The sequence below is a fragment of the Saimiri boliviensis genome, chromosome 17 (assembly GCF_048565385.1).
Source record: "Saimiri boliviensis isolate mSaiBol1 chromosome 17, mSaiBol1.pri, whole genome shotgun sequence".
Lineage (NCBI taxonomy): Eukaryota > Metazoa > Chordata > Mammalia > Primates > Cebidae > Saimiri > Saimiri boliviensis.
The window spans coordinates 16,756,977-16,775,627 of record NC_133465.1 but is presented as its reverse complement, the minus strand read 5'-3'; the positions used below and the strand labels follow the sequence as shown (position 1 = coordinate 16,775,627).

General features: G+C 55.1%; 1 protein-coding gene across 1 annotated transcript in view; it reads right to left on the bottom strand.

Moving 5' to 3' along the window:
* Positions 1–18,651, bottom strand: part of LOC101044282 (unconventional myosin-XV) — a 60,451-nt gene that overhangs the window by 29,091 nt on the left and 12,709 nt on the right. Inside the window, exons 9-39 of the mRNA XM_074388242.1 lie at positions 18,271–18,384; positions 17,454–17,615; positions 16,736–16,849; positions 16,100–16,158; positions 15,889–16,012; positions 14,835–14,930; positions 14,242–14,373; positions 13,557–13,682; positions 12,865–12,942; positions 11,845–11,993; positions 11,678–11,723; positions 11,367–11,491; positions 10,746–10,863; positions 10,268–10,443; positions 9,682–9,766; positions 8,767–8,848; positions 8,563–8,693; positions 7,978–8,073; positions 5,806–6,041; positions 4,168–4,349; positions 3,810–3,882; positions 3,424–3,615; positions 3,070–3,182; positions 2,807–2,901; positions 1,864–1,978; positions 1,626–1,693; positions 1,478–1,555; positions 1,102–1,282; positions 865–997; positions 437–542; positions 204–276 (exon numbers count right to left, since the gene is read on the bottom strand). Coding sequence (XP_074244343.1) covers positions 204–276; positions 437–542; positions 865–997; positions 1,102–1,282; positions 1,478–1,555; positions 1,626–1,693; positions 1,864–1,978; positions 2,807–2,901; positions 3,070–3,182; positions 3,424–3,615; positions 3,810–3,882; positions 4,168–4,349; positions 5,806–6,041; positions 7,978–8,073; positions 8,563–8,693; positions 8,767–8,848; positions 9,682–9,766; positions 10,268–10,443; positions 10,746–10,863; positions 11,367–11,491; positions 11,678–11,723; positions 11,845–11,993; positions 12,865–12,942; positions 13,557–13,682; positions 14,242–14,373; positions 14,835–14,930; positions 15,889–16,012; positions 16,100–16,158; positions 16,736–16,849; positions 17,454–17,615; positions 18,271–18,384 — 3,658 coding nt within the window. The remainder of the gene's footprint in view (positions 1–203; positions 277–436; positions 543–864; positions 998–1,101; positions 1,283–1,477; positions 1,556–1,625; positions 1,694–1,863; positions 1,979–2,806; positions 2,902–3,069; positions 3,183–3,423; positions 3,616–3,809; positions 3,883–4,167; positions 4,350–5,805; positions 6,042–7,977; positions 8,074–8,562; positions 8,694–8,766; positions 8,849–9,681; positions 9,767–10,267; positions 10,444–10,745; positions 10,864–11,366; positions 11,492–11,677; positions 11,724–11,844; positions 11,994–12,864; positions 12,943–13,556; positions 13,683–14,241; positions 14,374–14,834; positions 14,931–15,888; positions 16,013–16,099; positions 16,159–16,735; positions 16,850–17,453; positions 17,616–18,270; positions 18,385–18,651) is intronic.

The following is an 18,651-nucleotide window of genomic DNA, read 5'->3' as shown; positions in this document are numbered from 1 at the left end:
TAGGATTATATGAGGCCAGGATGGGAGTGGCCAGAGATATGTGCTACTTAAGTGCTAATATTATAATTATACCAGTATGCTCACAACATGTACACAGGGGCCCAGGAACAGACACACTCCACCGACACACAGACTGGGACTCACCTGTGCCCACAGACTTCCTCATATACTTGGATACCCTCCTCACCTCCTGGCCCTCTCACCTGAAGTGGGTGTCATGGATGGCCTTGGTGCACTGGTCACCGGCTTTACCAGGGCCACAGCTTCTCTGGACACCTGTCCCACCCCAAAGAGACTGCTCAGGGGGCAACAGGCAGGCCCTGTGGAGGGGCAGTGGCAGGGCCACAGCTTATAGGGGTGGCCAGTTTCTGAGGATCCCTGAGGCCCCTCTTTGACTTATGTTCCCCCTGGGCCCAGCCTCACCCTGCCCCCTCACCTGGGTGCCAGGTGCAGCTGTCAGGTGAGTCATCTGCCCCTTTAGGATCATCAGGGCCTCCTCATGGGGGTCTGGCTGCTTCATGAACACCTTCCCGCCACCCTTCCTGTGGGCATTGGAGAACCGTGGCAGGTTGACACTGAGTCTCCCTTTCCCGTCACATATTTTGACAGTAGGGAACTTACTCCTCCTCCACCACCACTCCCATCATTATAAACGAGAATCCAGAGAGAAGCAGAGACTGGCCTGAAGTCCTACAGCACAACCTAGACAACAGCAGGGTCTCATCTGGACTCACCAACATAAACTCCCTCCCTAACAGGAACTGGGCAGGGTGCTTCAACCCCTGCACCAGTAAGCTGGTGCACCATGATGGACACTCAGGCACAGTGAGGGGCTGGAGGGCTGGGGGCAGGGGCAGTGCTGACCTGAGAGCCTCAGGCCGGCCTCCCCGGAATGGCTGCTGGTACTGCCTGACAATGTTCTTGATCTGCTGTGTGGGCTGTGGGAAGTGCTCAGAGTTGAGTGTTGAGTACCGGACCAGCTCTGGGGAGGGTGAAGCTGTGGGCAAGCAGGGTGGTGGGAAAAGGGTGAGGTCATAAGAGGCACAACCACATCCCCAGGCTTGTCCTGGGAAGCCTCAGAGGCTGGGATAGGGCACTCACTGGTTTCTGGAGAAGCCTGATCATGAGCTAGAACAGGGGCAGCCACAGGCTTGGTGGGGAGCCTTGGAGCCTTGGCCAGAGGGGCTGGGGCCAAGGGCTTTGGAGTGGCACGCAGGAGCACGGGTTTGGCCGGGGGACCGGTACCTACAGACTTCGGCTGTGCATCTGGTGCTAGGGGTTTCTGTGGAGAACAGAACATGAGGTGGGCTGCCTGGGATATATCAGGCTATTCTCTGGGACCCCAGATCTCTGTCAAAGATGGGCTGTGGAGCCCCTGGGCTCAGAGAGGCACAATAATGCCCTGGAGCAGCACAGCACCCATCTTTACAGCTTGTGTCTGCTAGCAACCCCTGCACCCTGGGCGGGCCAGGCTCACCTCTGTGGGCAAGGATCTCAGGGCAGCACTCAGGGGCTGCTGCTGGAGTGCCATGGCCTGCAGGGTCATCTCCCGGGCCTGGGGAGAAGTGGCAGTGGTGACCACGCAGGTCCATTCTCCACCCCCCAGAAGTCCTTCCCTCACTCACCAGCAGGACAGCCTGTTTGTGAATGAAGGCTTGCTGCAGAGCCAATGTGGAGGCGTCCAGGCCTGGGACTGAGGGGAAAGGGCAGAGGGCAGAGATGGCACCGGAGACGCCCTCCTCCCTGTCCTCTCAACCCCCACTGTGCTGTGGCTGCCTCCATTCTAGCACATGAAGGTGCCTGAGGACCAGCAAGTGGTTCTGGCCCTGCCCAACCCTGGAACCACCCTGGGGAGGCACTGACTTGGCTTTGGCTCTGGGGGCCTCCTGGGGGTGTCTTCAGTACCGCTACTGCTGCTTCCACCTGGCTGGCCTCCCCCTTTCATGCGGTAGGCAATGGCTGTTGGCTTCTCCAGGTCCTGGGGGAAGTAGGTGGCTCAAGTGACCATCTCAATGCTGTACTCCTAAGGTTCCATGGCAACAAGCACCTGACACTGGCCACTTCCCTCCCTCTGGTGGGAGGGAGCGGCCTCTCACTGGCTGTGTCTGCTCTATGCTCAGCCTTTACCCCTATGGCATCCCAATCAGTCTTCCCCATAACCGCGTGAGCTCCCAACCCATTCCCTCTTCCACAGAGGAGTAAACTGAGGCTCAAGGAGGGACTGTGCCCTGCTCAGGGCTGCATATCGTATCAGGGGCAGTGGGGGTGGGGTGGGTTCTGGAGAGTTTCCAGAGTGAACGAGGGTACCTGAGGGGTCTCGTGAGATCTGGGGCCAGAGGACCCAGGGACCAAGGTCATTCAACTCTACCCAGATATTTTAGTGGCCCCAGGGGGCTGGCTCCCACCAGAGGTGCACTTCTTTCTTTCTTTTTTTTTTTTTTGAGACGGGGTCTTGCTGTTGCCCAGTGCTGAAGCTGGAGCACAGTGGTGCGATCATGGTTCGCTGCAGACTTCCTGGGCTCAAAAGATCCTCCTGCCTCAGTCTCTTAAGTAATTGGGACTACAGAGGCATGCCTTTGGCTAGAGAAGCACTTCTAACTGTGGGTCCTTCCAGAATAAGCTAAGAGCATCTCTAGCTGTGAAGCAACCCTCATCCTTTGCCCAGCCTCCAGTAGACACCCAGATGGGACACACCACCCATGACCCTGGCTGTGAGAAGCTCTCAGGTCACCCTGTACAAATGTGTGACTTGGGTGTACATGCTGTGCCTGCAGTCTGCAGATGATCTGCCTCACTCCATCCCTACCGCATCCCCATAGGACAGCACGGGGTCGAAGAGGCTATCCAGGTAGCAGTCCAGCCCCTTGTGGGGCCCAGCAGGCTCTCCAAGACTGTCTGACTCTGGAGGGGAGGGCACAAAAATGTCAAGTAGTTCTTTTTTCCTTTTTTCCTGATGATTTCCACCCCGCATAGCCTCCAAGGGTCCCTCCCCACCAGAGACAGCAGCCATTGTTGGTTGACCTTGGTGGGTTGCTGTCCCTCTCTGGGCCTCAGTCTCCCCATTTGTACCATCTTCATTGCGGCTGCTGTTCCCATCAGAGTCCGGTACTTTGTGCATGTGCTCCTGGAGCTGGGGTCTAGTGGGCGTCTCCTCATCGGAGTCCCAGCTGTTCCCAAACACCCTGTGGGGAAAAGGAATGTGGAGCTGCTGACCCCCAGAGAGACCTCAGAACCCCCCAAATTTTCCTCTGCACCCTGTAATTGGGTGACTTTCTCCCTTTAAAAGCAGGATCCTTTGGTGAACTCTACCTCCTTAAGAACCTGAAGTCTAAGTTCAGGGCTCAGCCTCTCCCAGCAGCTAGGAGGGGCAGGCCTTCTGTTTGGGAGTGGGCATCTGTGAGGGGGTCCCCCATAGCTACCTACACTTTGGGGCCTCCCCTGCTGGGTACAGGCCCCTCTGTGCCCACAATGAAATAGGACTTCTGTCTAGGGAAATCCTTGAGCAGCTCCAGGTCCGACACCAGGTCCAACACGTAGTCATGGCCAGCCAGCTCTGCCCACTGGACACCATTCTTCATGGCCACAGTCCAGCCACGCCAACCATCTGCCAGCCCCCTGGTGATGGCATGCACAGGAAAAGCAATGAGGGACAGAGTCATCAGGCACTACCTGGGGAGATCCTGGGATATAAGGCAGACCCTAAACATGAATGGAGTGGACCCTATGGGACCCTTTGGGGGATCTGACCTCCCCCCAGCCTACATTCCAGGTACATAAGAGTGTGCTGGGAGGGCATCCTAGGAGCGAACCTGTGCCTCAGAATGTCTCCAGCCACCTCTTCCCCTGTACTCCAGGAGTGTACCGGGCAGGAGAACTGGTCACCTGGGGCACAGCAGGTGCCGGGCTCAGGTTGGAGCATCTGAGTCCAGTCTGGCTGTGCCTCCCTGCTTGCTTCCTCCTCTCAGGCTTCCTGTATCTATAGTCTCACTTCCCTGGCTTCCCCTCTCCAAGCCAGGTCCCACCCCCACACACAGACTTTCATGCAGAGCCATATCGGAGCAAGCCCCTCCTTGGCTCCAGAATGTCCAGTAGCTTCTGCCATCCCTAGGGCTCACTGGGCCCTGATGACTCCCACTGCCCTCATTGAGGTTGGGGAAGGCAGCTTACCATTGAAGCAGCCCACGTCCAGCGCCATGCTGGCCTTCTCATAGGTCGCTGTCCACTCGAGCTGGGTTGGGGGTAAGGTTCGGGCAGCCCCCGAGCCCTGTTGTTGGGCCCGGCCCATGGCCTGCATGAGGCGGTGCTGACACACAGCCTGGAATCCATTTCGCCCATAATCAGACACAAACCTGATGGGTAGGAGTTGGAACCAGGATCAAGAGGGATCTGAAGCTAGCTGGGGGCTGGTGGGTGGGGGTAGGTAATTCTGAGGCTAGTCTGAGAAAGGGCCAGGCTATTCCAGAGCCCCAGGGTGAAGCTGAAAAGGCCCCAGGCTAGTTCAGAAGGGTCCCAGGCTAGAGTCCAGTGCTCTGAGACTATACTTAAGGGGTTCCAGGCTAGCCTACAAAATATTGCAGGGTAGCTTAGAGTCCCATAGATAAACTGAAAGGGTCTCAGGCTAGCCCAGAAGTATCTAAGGCCAGCACAGAGGTCCAAGGATAGACTGAAGAGATTCCAGCTTGTTGGAACAAAATGTCATTGATAGGATGTGGTCTGCAGCTGGGTGTGGGCAACAACCTGAACTCTGCCTTCATTCTCTCACAGGGTAACCTCGGGTGGTTATCTGCCCTCTCTGAGCCTCTTCTCCAAGTTTTCTTTTCTTTTTCTTTTTTTTTTTTTTTGAGACAGAGTCTCGCTCTGTCACCAGGCGCCAGGCTGTTGGGCAGTGGCGCGATCTTGGCTCACTGCAACCTCTGCCTCCCGGGTTCAAGCTATTGTCCTGCCTCAGCCTCCCGAGTAGCTGGGACTACAGGCATGCACCACCACGCCCAGCTAATTTTTGTATTTTTTTTTTTTTAGTAGAGACGGGGTTTCACCATGTTGGCCAGGATGGTCTCCATCTCTTGACCTTGTGATCCGCCCGCCTCGGCCTCCCAAAGTGCTGGGATTACAGGTGTGAGCCACCGCACCTGGCCCTCCTCCAAGTTTTCTATAAAAGAGATGGCTGAGGGTTCAACTCAACCTAGGCTCAATGAGCCCAATCCCTACCAGTCATTCCTCATGCTTCCCTCACCTCCATATCCTACACCCACTGCAGCTAAGCCTGGCTGCAGGCCCACAGTAGCCCACAGTAGCTAGAGAGGGAACCTAGCACCATGCCCTCAGGAAAGTCCTAGATAGGCAGGCCAGCAAAGGCCCTACCCTGGTGTCAGCTGCCACAGTGTCACAAGACTGGCCAGGTGATGTCCATCTGCTGCACGCTGGCCTGAGCAAGATTCCGTAACTCTGTAGCTCACAGCCACCGTGTTAGGTGGGTTCTGCTGCCATCCCCAAATTATAGGGGAGAAACAGGTTCAGAGAGGGGCAGTGAATTGTCTCAGGCAGTGACTTGCCGCATATATGGCTGAGCCGGGACTTCAACACTGATTGAGTCCAGCATCCATACTCCTAACCACCCCACTAAACTCCCATGCTGTAAGAGGTCAATGTATCCCAGCAGAAACTCAGAGTAGCCCTGGCCAGCCTGCATGCCGGAGCTTTCTGGTGTGGAGATCTCACTCCTGGCCTGACCTTTAACACCCGACCTGGGCCCCACTGCTGGTGCCATCATCCGTCATGTTCCAGCCCCTATCCAATCCCACTCACTTGAGAAGGTACTTGCTGAAGCGCGGGGAAGGTGCAAAGCCACTGAGGCAGGCGGCCAGCAGCAGCCAGCCCCGCTCGGCATTGTGGGCATTGTGATTGTGCCACACCTGGTTGGCCAGCTGTGCCAGGATCTCGTCCCGCAGCTCAGGCACCGCCAGCCCCTTCTGCACAATGTAGTTGCCGAAGATGTTCTCCTGGGCACCATGCAGGTGGGGGTCGCCCATGAAGCGCAGGATCTGGGCCACGAACAGAACCTCTTGGAAAGTTGTTCCTTCTGGTCCCTACCCCACAACATGCATCCCTTTCATGTCCCTCCCATGTGTGCCCGTGCCCACATAAATGCTCCTCATATTACAATATAACTGTGTATATGTATACATATATATATGTATGTATATATGTATATATATGTATTATATATATGTGTATATATATATATATATATATATATTTTTTTTTTGAGATGAGGTCTCTGTCACCCAGGCTAGAGTGCAGTGGCAGAATCTCAGCTCCCTGTGCCTCAACTTCCCTGGGCTCAAGCGATCCTCCTGCCTCAGCCCCTCAAGTAGCTAGGATTACAGGCGTGTGCAGCCACACCCAGCTAATTTTTGTGTTTTTAGTAGAGACAGGATTTCACCATGCTGCCCAGGCTGATCTCAAACTCCTGGATTCAATGGATCTGCCCACCTTGGCCTCCCCAAGTGCTGGGATTACAAGCGTGCACCACTGCGCCTACAACTGCCATGTTCTATGCCGAATGGCTAGGCAGTTCATCTCGACTATGGGAAAACTCTAGATCCAAAGTATGTGTTGTCTTCCCTGTTCATGAACCTTCTAGAGCTCCCCATACAGCCCCAGCTCCCTCCCCAGACCCCTGGCCTCCAGCCAGACCCTCACTTTCTGCTCTATCTAGGCCACAGAAGGTTCTTTTTAACATTCAGATATGACCACATCCCTCCCATGGAAGCCCCTGCCTTGGCTCCCTAGGTCCCTTGGGATGAAATCTAAGCTCTGGGTCTGTAATCAAGAGGCCTCACTGGCCACTCTCACCCTTGCCCTTCTGATTCTGTTCTGACCATACCAATTTTCTCTTCTCTCTGTACTTTCTCCACTCTCCCTGCCTGGCAAATTCTCCTCCAACTCAAATGCCTTCTCCTCCACGAAGCCTTCTGTGGCCCTGCCCAGGGCTGAGTTAGTGGCCCCATCAGACTCTCTCGCTTTGGTGCTTCCCTCTATCCATGCTGGTGGTCACTGGCCAGGTCAGCTCTGCCTCCCTGTGAGACTGAGAAGTCCTTAAGGAGAAGAACTGGGTATCTTCTTAGTGTCCCTGAAAGGCTCCAAGGCAGTCTTTTTTTTTTTTTTTGGAGATGGAGTCTTGCTCTGTCACCAGGCTAGAGTGTAGTGGCATGCTCTCGGGTCACAGCAACCTCTGACTCCCTGGTTCAAACGATTCTTCTGCCTCAGCCTCCTGAGTAGCTGGGATTACAGACATGTGCTACCATGCCCAGCTAATTTTTAAAAAATTTTTAGTAGAGACGGGGTTTCACCATGTTGGCCAGGATAGTCTCGATCTCTTGACCTCATTATCCATCTGCCTCAGCCTCCCAAAGTGCTGAGACTACAGAAGTGAGACACTGCACCCGGCCCAAGGCAGTCCTTTTTTGCCCGAAAGATAGCTGGGAGAAGAAAAGCCACCAATCCCCAGAGAGGAAGCCATATTCCCCCACTGACGTAAAAGTTTCTTCTGGCCAGGTGCAGTGGCTCACGCCTGTATTCCCAGCAATTTGAAGGAGGCCGAGGCAGGCAAATCACGAGATCAGGAGTTCAAGACCAGTCTGGCCAATATGGTAAAACCCTGTCTCTACTAGAAATACAAAAATTAGCCATGTGCTTTGGCACGAGCCTGTAGTCCCAGCTACTTGGGAGGCTGAGGCAAGAGAAACACTTCAACTTGGGAGGCAGAGGTTGCAGTAAGCCAAGATTGCACCACTGCACTCTGGCCTGGGTGACATAGCAAGACTCTGTCTCAAAAAAAAAAAGTTTCTCCTTTGGGGAAGAGGTGTGGGGCTCATGGATTGGGCTTGGGCAGGGCTGGGAAGACTGGGAGCCTCATGGCCCAGCTTCAGGGCCAGGGGCTATGAATTAGAAGGTGGGCGGGGGAGGACCCCATACCAGCTTGAAGATGCTCACGGCTTCTGCATGGTGCTCGGCTGGCAGCTGTGTAAGGGGTGTCCTCAAGGGCACTGTCAGCATCCCAAAGGCAGGCTCCTAGGGTACAGGGCAGGCACGTGAGCAGACAGCGCTGAGACTGATAGGCACATCTGGACCCACTGCCCTGTGCCACATGGGGCTCCAGGGACTATGACACAGGGGCTCTGGTCCTCAGTGTATGAATAGGGAAACTGAGGGCTGATGCGGGGCCACAGTGGCCCTCAGCAAGTCAGTGGTAGGGACAGGATGAACCCTCATCTGGAGGGGAGGAAATCTGAGCTGGGCTGACTTGCTATGGCTCCACTAGTTGTTTCTGAAATATTTCCAGACTGGTTAGTAGTAAATTGCCCTGCCCAAGCCCCTGAGGGCTCTCCACAGCTATCCAGACCCTAGGGATCTCCCAGAGTCCCTATGATCCAGCAAGTAAAAGGCTTATACCCAACACCACTGGACACAGCCAGGACCCTGCTCCAGGGCAAGGACAATGTCCCTTCTAATTGGTCAGCCCTATCAGCCAGGGCACCTTAGACCTCAGCTAGTCCTTGCCTTGAAGTGGCACCGGACAAACTTGGCCATGGGATAGTTGTTGATATCCAGGGGCAGTGTGACACGGGTCTCAGCCTGGAGCCGAGGAGTCCGCACAGGTGCCACCTGAGGCACCCGGGCCAGCCTGAGGCCTGTGGAGAGAGGAGGGAATGCAGTGCCTGCTCCAATCTGCCTGTGCCCTCCCTGCGCCCAGTGCCAACCCACCTGCCACTGCTTGCAGGAGCCCAGCCAGCTCAGCCGGTACCTCGAGGTGCCCCACAGCCACTACCTCCCGCTTGCTCAGCTCCTGGAGGAACAGTGCATGGGGCAGGGACAGGCCTGCCACATCCCCACCTGCCAGCCTCCCTCCCTGGCCCTGCTGCCACCCAGACCTGCACCTACCTCCTGCTTCTGCAACTGTGCCCCCTCCACCCGGTGCCTCCACTCTGCCCTCAGCTTCAAAGAGCAGATGTCAAGGTGGGGAGTGGCGGGCAGAGGCAATCGCGGACACCCAGGCAGGCCAGGCCGGCTTATGCAAAGGAGCCACACACAAGCAAGGAGGGGCAGCTTGCCACTGCCCCACTCCACAGGTGGGGTGGGAGGCCGAGGTTGGCCAGAAAAACAGGGAGGGGAAAGGAGAGAGAACAAGAGAAAGACAGAGGCAAAGAGAGGAGGGAGGAAAACTCTGGGGAAAGGGATGCACAAGGAGGATTTCTGGGAGGTGGCTGAGCACTGTGTCATGGGAAGCCCTCCTCTGTAGCGCCACAAAGCGTTCAGTAAAGGCTGCATACTGCTTTGTTGGTTTGGGAACTGCATTGTCTTTCTGGTGGCTGGTTTACATGACAGTGGGCCAAGACAGGTAAGAGCAAAACCATACCCAGCGACATTCAGGTCGCCAAATTCTAATGGCCCTCAATTCCTTAAGACCATACTGTGAACCCAGCACTGGGCCAAATCTTTCAATGCAACATCTCATTTAACCCTCTCCACAATCCCAAGGGGTAGATTGGAAAATTGGGGAGAGAATGGCCCAGGTTACAGAATTTGAACTGCCTGAGGCCAATGGTCTCCTCTTGGTTGCTAAGTGCCTTTTCCCCCTCTCTGCTGTCCTCTTGGACTGAAATAGGGTAGGGCCTGTACCTTGAGGTAGCGTCGGCGGCTCATGTATGCGTGTACCAGGGACCGGAACTTCACCAGACTCCTCCTCATTTGCTGATAGCGTTGCCTGGATTGGAGGAGTGGAGAGGTCAGGGATTGGGGCTACAGGGTGACAGGGTGAACAAGGGGCAGAAAGGCCCCTGCCAGCCTGGCCTGGGAGCCAGTGTTCACACCTCATACTTGGGGCCCTTTGGCACAAAGGGAAACGAGCTCAGAGAGGGACAGTGATTTGGCCAAGGCCACACAGCAAATTAAGTAGCAGGGCCTGGATTAAACCTGCCTGAATCATTTATTTCCAAACAGCTTATAATCTCAGGGTCCCTGAGATGCAGGATAAGGTCCCTCTTGGTTGAATGGATTCCCACCTACCAGTCACAAGGGCCTGGGGGTGGCTGGGAAGGGCATCCAAAAGCAGAGACACAGAGAATCTGATTATGCTCCCTGCAGAGGCCTCCATCCTCAGCTTGCATGCTTCCAGGAATAGGGAGCTCACTACTCAAGGTTGGATGTGACCTCTCCTGAGCCTGACCATAGGTCTCCTAGGAATCCTGCCTTTTCTGGGCCTCACCTGGCAAGGTAGCCACGGGCCCGGCTTTGCAGCAGGATGATCTTGTGGCGCAGAGAGCGGAATCGCCGCTTGATGAAGAAGCCACGGAAGCAGCGCTGCAGAGTAAGGGCTGCCAGATTCAGGACGTGCTCTCGCATACTCTCCAGCAGCTGGTGTAGGTGTTCCTTAAGGAACAGCTGAGGACAGGAGGCAGACACTGAGGCAGTTTGGAGCCAGGAGGCTGGAACAAGGGCCCAACCCTCTCTAGAATCCGTGGAGACAGAATAGACAGGGATGCCTCCTGGGGTGGAGCTGGAGGGATGGGATGGATTTCGGGAGGTGGAAGAAAGGGTGCTGGTGAATCGGGCAGTTAGCATTCCATGTCCCAAACTCATCTGGGTTGTTTCTGGGACAGTGGTCTCTAGCTTGGACATTTCTGACTCAGTGGTTCTGGAGCCCCCAAATTGGGGTCTCTTAAGGGCTATCGGGTGGGACTCACCTTGCTGACCCCAACACGATACATGTTTGGCATGACTGTGCACAGGCGACTCAGCACCGACACGCACATGTCCCCATTAGCCGGCAGGTTGTGCTTGAGGGCCACTAGACAGCAGTACCTGGCAGGGTGCCCACACTCAGTCTGGGGCTATGAGACCTACCTGAGGTGCCTGTTAGACCATGGGGTTACCATCCCCGCCCCATGTCCAAGAGGCCTGGTCCCAGTGGTGGCTCCACTAATAGTGCACTCTAAAAAAGGCACTCCATCCTCAAGACTCTTTACTTCAGGGTGACAGAAAATTGTTAAAATAGATTTCAGCAGAACAAGACATTTGACTGCCACCTGCTGGAAACTTTTCATTATAACTACTAAAACCATTCTAATCAACACGGAGGGTTGATTATACGTATTGTACGTTATACAGCATATAATAAAACTACAAAAAAGGCAAAAACAATAAATGTATCTACCACATAACATCTATCATGTGGCAGCCTTATGTAGTGTACAATCTGAGCAACTGTGCACAGCAGCCCTGTGCTGCCTGGGTTGTGTATTCCCGGGGCCATGGGGAGTTGGGCAGGGATTTATAGAGCTCAGGAACTACCCTAACCAAGGTACCTGTCGATGAACCCCTGGAAAGGCAGGCGCACTGGAAATCCCTCCTTGCGGATCCTCACGGTCTCCAGCACCCCTGAATAGCGTAACTGTGCCATTACCACATCTGGCTCAAAGAGACCAGGCTCCTGTAGAGGTGTGCAGAGAGGGAGTCTGCACATTGGCTCATCCATGTGCAAAGGGCACTATCATGGTGAATAGTCCCAGTGCTAGGCTGGGGAGATGCAGGTCCAGAGAGGCCAAGCCACTTGGTCAAGGTCACACAGCATGGGCAGGAGGATTTGGCTCTCTCAGAGGTCTCAGCTCTCACTCACCTTCTTGTGGTTGGGCTTCAGGCAACGCACAAACAAGGGGTTACACCTGGCAGTGGCAGGAAGAGGACAGCATGAGGCCTCAGACAAAGAAGGCTCTCACCCTCTGAAGGTCGTGAGGTGGGTTAAGGGTGAGGCTGGGTGCTCCGCCCACCTGCCCCCCACCCCACCTCTCCATCTTTTCCACCAGATCCAGGAGTGACTGCTGGAACTTGGCAGCCACAGTGTGTGCCTTGTAGAGCCGAGTGACGGAGCTGCTCTTGCCCAGGCGCTGAGGGGCAGCCTGTGGGGCATGGCTGGAGAAGAGGTGCGCCACCACCTGGGCAGGGGTTGGGGGAGGGAAAACAGACAGGCAGGGGCCGGGAGACCGAAATGAGGAGGAACAGAGAGTAGGAGTCAAGTCTCCGGACCAGGGGATCTGAAGACTAACTGGACCCCTGTTCCCTCTGCAAGGCCTCTGTTGTCCTGGCTTGCATGCTTCTCAAAACAGGTGGGGCTCAGCACCTTCCAAGGGATCCATCCCACAACTGGCTGACTTTTCCCCCTTTAGTCTGAGGAACACACAGTCACTGACTGTGTGCCTGGCCCCAAGGTGGCCTGTTAGACACATGGTTGTGAACTCTGGCTATGACCTCATGAGGAGGGTGCCCAGTTGACAGGAGGAAGCAGAAGGCCAGATAGGGGAAGTGATGTTACCAGGCCTGTGCTCTGTCCTAGGGCCATCTACTGGCCACAGTGTAGCTGGGATGCAGGGCCTCCCCAAGCCTTCAAGGAACCCAAATTTGGTCCCCTAAGCTCTCCCCAGGGCCTTATGGGTGGAGTTTGGGGAACTGAGAATACCAGGGGGTGGGATTGGGAGAACAAGTCTGGCAGAAAGTCAGGAGAGAATGGGCCAGGGAATGGGGTGGGGCCAGGAATGGGGTAAGTATAGGGCAAGGCCACAGCTGATGGGATACAGGGTTAGAACTGGGAGTGGGGCCAGGGTCTGGCCACTGGGGCTCGGGGGAGCCAGAGGGCAGGATCAGGCCGAGGAGCTAGGTTTAGGGAAGAGCCAAGCTAGGCAGGAACAGGTCTGGCCAAAACTAAGCAGAGCCAGGACTAGACAACATGGTCCAAGGCCTGAAGGCAGCTCGGTGTGGGAGCAGGGCTATGCCTGGGGGCAGGGCCGTAGCAGTAGAAGGGAGGCTCACCCGTGTCCGGCTCCTTACGAACAAGTCTAGCACGTCCTGGCGCACTTGATCGTGGTTCTTATCCAGGAACTTGTGCACCTGAAAAAGGAAACAACAGCCTGAGTAATCCCGGCCCTGCCCCTCCAGGCCTCTGTCTCTCTGTCTATCCTAGGAGGGACTGGATCCTCCTCACTGCTATGGTCCCCACCCCTCCAGACCCACTATTCTCCCCATTCCTGGGGGAGGGGAGCATTCATCATGGCTTCACATGCCGGGTCTGGGTCTTGGCCTCACCCTCAGTGAAGTACATTGTCCTGTGCCCATTCTACAGATGAGAAAAGTAAGACCCAGATGGGGACAGAGGCATGGAATCCTAGCCTGAGACACCTCCAGGGCAGGAATGAGCCTCAAATAATAGTGCTGAGGGTACTCACAGTGATGTCACTACTGATAAGAGCTACTCTTTATCAAACCCACCCTCCATTTATCACACCCACCCCATGAGATGGGCACTATTATTATGCCCATTTCCCAAGTGAGAAAACTGAGGCTCAGACTGGCTAAGCAGTTTGCTCAAGGTCACAGAGATGGGGCACAACAGAGCCAGAACTAGACCTGGGCGTGAATGTGTGGGGCCAGTGTTGTGCTTCTGTGTCTCTAACAGCTAGCAGCACTGCAGCACCAGCGGCCAGACTGGCCGTCTTGGGGCTCACCTGGTAGGTGACCTTGCCTGCGTAGTGCTTGATAGTGAACTCAGGCAGCGGCATCTTGGGTTTGGAATAGAGCGGGTTGGAGCCATGATGGTAGTGGCACTTCTGTAGGAAGGTGTGGTCTGTAGCCTGGGGACAGTTAGGGATCAGTTGGTGGGCAGGGGCCCTGGACACCCTGTTCCTGGCCTGGTGGCAAACTCACTACCCCTGACTGCTCTCCATTGGGCACCAGCAAGGAACAACTCACAGCTTCCCACGGCTGCCCCTCTCCCTGGGTCAGAGGCAAGTGCTTTAGCCAGGCACTGGAGGCCTAAGTGGTCCCTTGAAGATACCTGTGGCTGGGTGAGTTCCTAACTGCCTCCCCTCCAGGCCAGCTGTCTTTGCACTCTATTGATCTCACTGCCATCCACTCTTGTGTTTGCAATCAGGATCTGAGGCCCAATCCTAAGGTTACCTCCTCCAGGAAAACTTCTGTGGCTTTCAGGCTGGTGCAGCCTCTCCTCTGGACAACCACAGCTGCCCATATGGCCTCAGTCACCCCAGGTTGTGAATAGTTAGTTGGGTGCCCCAACCTCCCACTGCCCGCCTCGGGCCAGAGCAGAGAGGAATGAAGGAGTCAGGCTGGGATGACGACACGAGGCTGAGAGATGTGTGACCTGCTTAGGCTCACACAGTACCTGCAGCTCACCTGAGGAAAGCAACACTGGTCGTCGAGGATGCGCAGGATGCCATAAGGCTTCAGTGAGATGAGGTTGATGCAGGGCTGGTTGTCAGCAAAGGTGATCTCCTGCCAGTCAATCTGCTCACGGATGTACTCCTCCTGCAGGCAGGGGGCAACAGGAGCTCAGCCTCCCATCCCTGTCCAGGGTCCTCCCACCCTCCTCCTTTAAAAAGCTTGAGCTCAACCACAGACCCTGAATCTGCCTGAAGGAGCCTGGCCAGCAGCACCTCTGCTTGCATACCACCCAGAACAGGGAGCTCACCCCCTAATAAGGCAACATGAGCCAACTCAGAGTCCTGCTGCTCCCTCTGCCTGGGACAGCCCAGAAGAGGACAAGAAGGACTCCCCCAAGGAGACTCCTCTTTGAGCACAGCACCTTAGCACCTTTCCCTCCAGAACAGGAGCCTTCCCATGAGCTGGTTCCCAGCTTAGAATACCTTTCCCTCCACTGGCTGTGACATCAGAATTGCTCTTAAACAACAAATATATCCTTGTTTGTTTCCAAGAAGGTCCACTGTCCAGTCAAGATAGGGACAGGAGTGTTAATGGGGCCAACACACCTGCTCCTCCTGGAAGACGATCTTGTTGAAAAGGTACTGAAGGTTCTCATTTGCGTAGTTAATACACAGCTGCTCAAAGCTGTTGAAGCTCAGGTCCTGCCAGGTGAATAGGGAGGCTGGGAACAGTCCTTCTTGGGCCACCAGCCTATCTGCCCCTGTCTTCCCTGGTGGCAACTTCAAAAAGCTTGAGTTCAACCACAGACCCTTAGCTCAGAACCCTCCATGGCTCCTGCTACACCCAAAACAGAACCTGACAGGCTCTGTCCTGACAGCATAGGCAATGGCTGAAGGCCCAGGCTCCAGGGCCTTCTGCCTAGGTTCAAATTCTGGGTCTGCCACTTTCTAGCTATATGACCTTGAATAACAGTCCCATGCCTCAGTTTTCCCGTCTATAAAATGAGGATACAGACAGTACCTGCCTCATAGGGTTGCTCTAAAGATGAAGTGAATTAACGAAGTGCTTTCAGCAGCACCTGGCACATAACAGGTGCCACGTGAGTGTCCGTGATGGTTGCATTGCGATCTTGCCCTGTCCCTCGCCACTTCCCTTGCTGTGTACTCACACAGCAGTCACCCCGCACACAAGAAGTCCAGTCCCAGATTCCATGCCCCTCCACCCCTCCCAGCCTTTGCATATTCTGTTCCCTGCACCTATAATGCCTTGACTGGGTGTCGGGAGTGTCTCATCCCCATCCAGGAAGCCTTCCCCATTCCTGCCCAGGTAAATGATGCCCACTGGAGCATATGGGTCAGAGTCTGCCCCCACCCCCACCCAGCCTCACCTGGAAGCTCCCCAAGGGCAGGGCCCTGGCTGGTCCTTTCTGGGCAGCTGGTATTGCCCAGCACAGGGCCTGGCCCAGAGGCTTTGGGGAGTGCTTGTGGTGAGTAAAGAAAATGGAAGGTGACAGGGGAGATAGTGATGGGGAGGGGTCTATGAAGGGAAGATGGCACCTGCTGCAGGCACAGAAAGGGATGGGAAGGGCAGCCTGAGACACCTGAGGGAAGTGAGACCTCGCCTATGTCCCCTGCCCCTCAGCCTCTCACACAGCCCCACCTCAAAACCATAGATGTCCAGGATGGCAATGGACAGTGTATCCTGCCGCGGGGACACCAGCACGTTGACCCTGGCAATAAGCCAGCTGAACAGCAGCGCATACAAGACCTTGGCGATGGCGTCCCTAAAGCAGAGGTGGCGCTATTGTGGGCAGGATACTGTGGTGGGGTGCTGGGCCCTGGGGCTCAGGCAGGGTGGGGTGCAGCCTCACCTGGCATCCACAGCACTCTCCACAGTTAGGGGTGTGAAGATCTTCTCTCGCATTGTCTCCTGGGGAGGGGCACAGCCCTTGAGTGACAGCAGGCTGGCCGCTGCCTCCAGAAAGCCCCCAGGGGACTAGGGGAGTGGAGCATGAGGAAGGAAGGCTGGAGAGATGTGACTGGGCTCAGGCACACAGAGGCTAGGCAGGACCACCCCCTCCCCGACCCGACTCTGCCTGGCAATGCTGGTCATGGTGGGGACTGCAGGTCTATGGGGGAGACAGAGGCATCAGCAGACACAATGAGATCAACCCTGGGCAGGGGGAATGATCCTAAGGCTGTGAAAGACCAGAGGAGGCACTGACCTGGCCAAAGATCAGAGAAGGCTTCTCAGAGGAGAGAATAGCTGTATAGGATTTTAAAGGATGGGTAGGTGAGAAAAGAGGAAGAACATTCCAGGTAGAGGAAACAGCCTATGCAAGTCTAAGATTGGAATCTAAAATGTCTTTGGGGTCTGAAATTACTCCCTTCCATGCCTGGCCCAGGGACAGAGAGCAGGGGAGAGGGAGAGGCTGCCCACACAGGATGGGCACAAGGCAGGCCCTGGTAGGAAGCTTTGTTTGAAGGCCAGATGCCCACAGACTCACGGTCACTTTGAAGGTGATGGCCTTCTGCAGGCCCTCAGGGGAGATCTGTAGCAGCTCAGCCACAGCCTGGATTTCCCGGGCACTCACCACTGAGGCCACCTCCTGTGCATCCGTCTATGCAAAATACCAACAGGAATGTGTTTTGAACTAGATAAGCTGAATTTAAAGTTCATATAAAAAACAGGGCTGGGCACTGTGGCTCACGCCTGTAATCCCAGCACTCTGGGAGGCCAAGGTGGGCAGCTCACCTGAGGTCAGGAGATCAAGACCAGCCTGGCCAACATGGTGAAAACCCGTCTCTACTAAAAATACAAAAATTAGTGGGGTGATAGTGGCACGTGCCTGTAATTCCAGCTACTTGGGAGACTGAGGCAGGAGAATTGCTTGACTCTGGGAGGCAGAGGTTGTGGTGAGTGGAGATCATGCCACCGCACTCCAGTTTAGATGACAGAGTGAGACCCCTCCCACCAAAAGCCATTGTAAACGATGTTAAAACATGAACAACAAACTGGAAGATATATGTCCAATTTATATCAGAGACAAAGGGCTGATTTCCGTAATTTCTATAAGGAGGAGAAAGATGAACAAGCCCAAAGGAAAAAACAACAGGACAAGTGATGTGTGCAGAGTGTAATCTGAAAGGGAAACAGAGAAGGCCTTGGAAAAGATGGCCAAGTCCAGAGGGTGCAGGCCCATGGCAGGCTGTGACACCCCTCACCTCATACTTCTCAAAGTAGACGTTGCCCAGGTGCAGGATGGATGCCAGGATGCGGAAGATGCTGTCCTGGTCCTCACTGCTGAAGCCCAACACCTCCATGGCAGCCAGGAGCCGGCGAAAGTCATCTGCATCACTCTTTCCTGCGATCTCACAGTTCCCACCCTGGGTGAGGACAGAGGCTGAGGGTCAGGGAGCTTGGGTGGGGCTGCAGAGCCCTCCGGGTTCCACTCTGCCCTAACCAGCAGTGTGGCCTGAGCTGGTCACTGAAGCTCTCATTCCACTCTCATGGGCACAGAGGCTCTGAGTAGGGCTGCGGATGGGATTCATGGATTCTAAGTGCAATGTGTGGCAGGGGTTGTCACTTGCTAACCTTTGCAGCTGCCCAGTGATAATAATGAAAAGAGTAGTCAGTGTTTACTGAGTACGTCTTGCACGCCAGGCCATGTGCTAAGCTCTTTACCTGCATTTCCTCATCTAAGCCTCACTACATCCCTGCAAAGTGGTACTATGTTGGCCCCATTTCATGGATGAGGAAACTGAGGCACAGCGAGGGGAAGTGTAGTCACTCTAGGCTGGTTGGTTCTGATCCAAGTTCCAGAGAAATGAAGTCAGGTAGGCCTTTCCTGCTTCCACTTTGGACCCAGAAGATTCCTGGTCCCCCTTACCGTGACAAGATGCCTTAAATCCAAACTCACCCTCTCCAAATCTCCATCACCTTCACATTCCATCACTCACAACTGGGCTCCCTCAGCCCACCCAGGGGTGTTGGGGTGGGAGGACCAGGGCTGGGGGCCTTTGGATGCCTGCTGGTACTCACCTGGTTCAGATAGTAGTAGGTCTCAGCCTCTTGCAGGCTGAAGGCCTGCCGGAGCTGGGCAGGCAACCCAGCCAGCAACTCATAGAAGATGTGGTAATTCCTCTCGTTTTTGGCCTGTAGAGTAGGTAGTGGGCACAGAGAAGGGAGCCACCTACCTACGTGACTCCCAGGTACACACACAGGTCCAAGCCCATGAATGCACATCACACAAGGGACTGCAGATGAGAACACGTGTCTCTGTGATAAGTGAGGCTCCCAGCCTGGCGCCAGCTGGGGTAAAGGCAGAAGCAGAGGTGCCCTGGTATGATTGAAGGTTGAGAGGGTTCTGCTTTTGGCATTTTATTTGGTTAGGAGAAAGAAGAGAAAAGGGGGCCGTCTTCT